This window comes from Salvelinus namaycush, chromosome 29, assembly GCF_016432855.1.
Source record: "Salvelinus namaycush isolate Seneca chromosome 29, SaNama_1.0, whole genome shotgun sequence".
NCBI classification, from domain to species: domain Eukaryota; kingdom Metazoa; phylum Chordata; class Actinopteri; order Salmoniformes; family Salmonidae; genus Salvelinus; species Salvelinus namaycush.
In genome coordinates, this window is record NC_052335.1 from 19,011,234 (window position 1) to 19,013,213 (window position 1,980).

Here is a 1,980-nt window from a genome sequence, read left to right on the forward strand (position 1 = left end):
CTTACTTGGGCCAATGATTGAAAGCTGCATACGAAACAACTATATCCTTAGCCTACTGACAAAAGTAGATTTAAATCTGTGTTACTTGATTTTAACAATGGGATTATGGAAAGAAGTGTCTTTGCTTGTCAACTCCCAACAAAAAAAGCAGAGGTATGTCGTTTTCGGCCTTTGTGTCCATGTCAGACCTGGATAAGACAAACAGAAATTTTAAATATGACCTAGAACTCTGTAGCAAATAACACACAGGTCATTGATTGGTCAAATAACCTAATCTCCTACAGAGTATCTCAAATATCTCAGCAACACACAGCAGCAACGTGATCACAGTGAAAGTGTACATTGCACTTAAAAATATGGTCTTTTCAAAGTGTTCCGGCACCATGCATTTGGTGATGTTGAACGTCTTTTCTAGGGCACTGGCATCACACATGTAGAGTGGGTGAACCTGGAAACCAAAGAGATGGCTCTGTAGCCAAAAAGCGATGACTTCCAGAATAATTCTTAGTAGGACAGAGATTATGTAGAAGACAGTGTATATAGGTCTCTGAAGGATTTCCTCCTGGTCAATGTTTTTACAGGCAGCATAGAGATGAAATACAGCTCCAGGGACTAAAACAGTTACCAGCTGCAATGCCCAGAATACCTGCAAGCAGAAGAACATTATGGTTATGGTCAGATGAGTGGTAAAACAACCTATTCACAAGTTCACATTCAATAACAGCTAATCTTTGAGTCCTGTCTGTTCATTACTTTGTTATTCACATTGAATAAAAGCACATCTTCGAGTCTGTCTTTTCATGACAGGAATAAGATGTTTTGTCATTTGACTGGATGATGTGAAAAGTGCACGAAAATCCTTTGTTCCCATATCACCATGGCATAGTGTGCAAATGGGTGATCTCTGATTCTTTACCAGTACCATTTATGGGATTAGCTCTCAAATGAGCACTGTTTGCTGATTCTGACAGATTATAAAAGGTTTCTGAATAGTTGGAAGAGATGGACTTTCTCATGTGAAATCATTTAATGCAGGAAGCACTCTTACCTGAGGTGTTATAGGCCTAAATTGGTTGTAACAGTATAGGTTTAACTCCCTCCTGTCTGGATCGCAGCTGAAATGGAGAGCTTCATTGCCATAGACTGCAAAGCCCAAGACGCCCAGAAAGAACATCCGAACAGAGCCAAAGAACAGGGTGTGGAACTGGCCTATCACCGTCGGAGGCCTGAGCTAAAACACAAACAACACACAAACACAGAAAAAGGCTTTAAAACAGCATTTGTTTGTAAAAAAATATATTAAAAAATGAATGTGTGAAAACTGATTGAGGAAGCATGAGTATGATTGTAATTTAATGAATTACACAAACTATCAAAACAGCTTGGAAAGGGAGTAATGAACAGATGAAACGTTTGGAATGCATCCTCATTGACAATAGCAGATGGACCAAATATTATCAGATTTAAATGGAACAACTACAAACATGCTTATAACTCAGTAATGCATGGAGAATGGCAGTAATAGGGTTATATTTCAACAACACACATATATTCAGAGAGTAGGACATTTACTATATTTACACTCTTATTTAATTCTGCAACAAATACAAGTCTATCCACTTTATTATGCTACAGTCAGAGAGATAAATAATTCAGAGAACTCACTGGGCTCAAAGTGACCACGACCATCGTCCAATATTCTATATATTCTTGGTATCACCATACTTACACATCCTTCGTAAAAGTTCTTAATGTAGTTTAAAGACATGACTTTGCTGCTATTCTCCCAGTTAAATTATATTGTAAACCGTGGCCCTCATTGCCAATATGCTGGCATCAGGCAAAGCCCACTATAATTCTGAAGCTCCTAATGACCTTTTGCCGCTGAAAGCCCTTGTCAATGCATATTTGTCTTTTATCCGCGGTGCCTTCATCAATTTACTCACTCAGTAGAAAAAAAACACAACAGGAAAGGGAAAA

General features: G+C 38.3%; 1 protein-coding gene across 1 annotated transcript; it reads right to left on the minus strand.

Moving 5' to 3' along the window:
• Window positions 1-250: 250 nt before the first annotated feature.
• Window positions 251-1,768, minus strand: LOC120024351 (gap junction epsilon-1 protein). The gene is made up of 3 exons (XM_038968575.1): window positions 1,730-1,768; window positions 1,049-1,231; window positions 251-646 (listed from the first exon to the last, which is right to left on the minus strand). The coding sequence occupies exons 1-3, from the start codon at window positions 1,766-1,768 to the stop codon at window positions 251-253; spliced, it is 618 nt and encodes a 205-aa protein (XP_038824503.1).
• Between the last annotated feature and the right edge of the window lie 212 nt (window positions 1,769-1,980).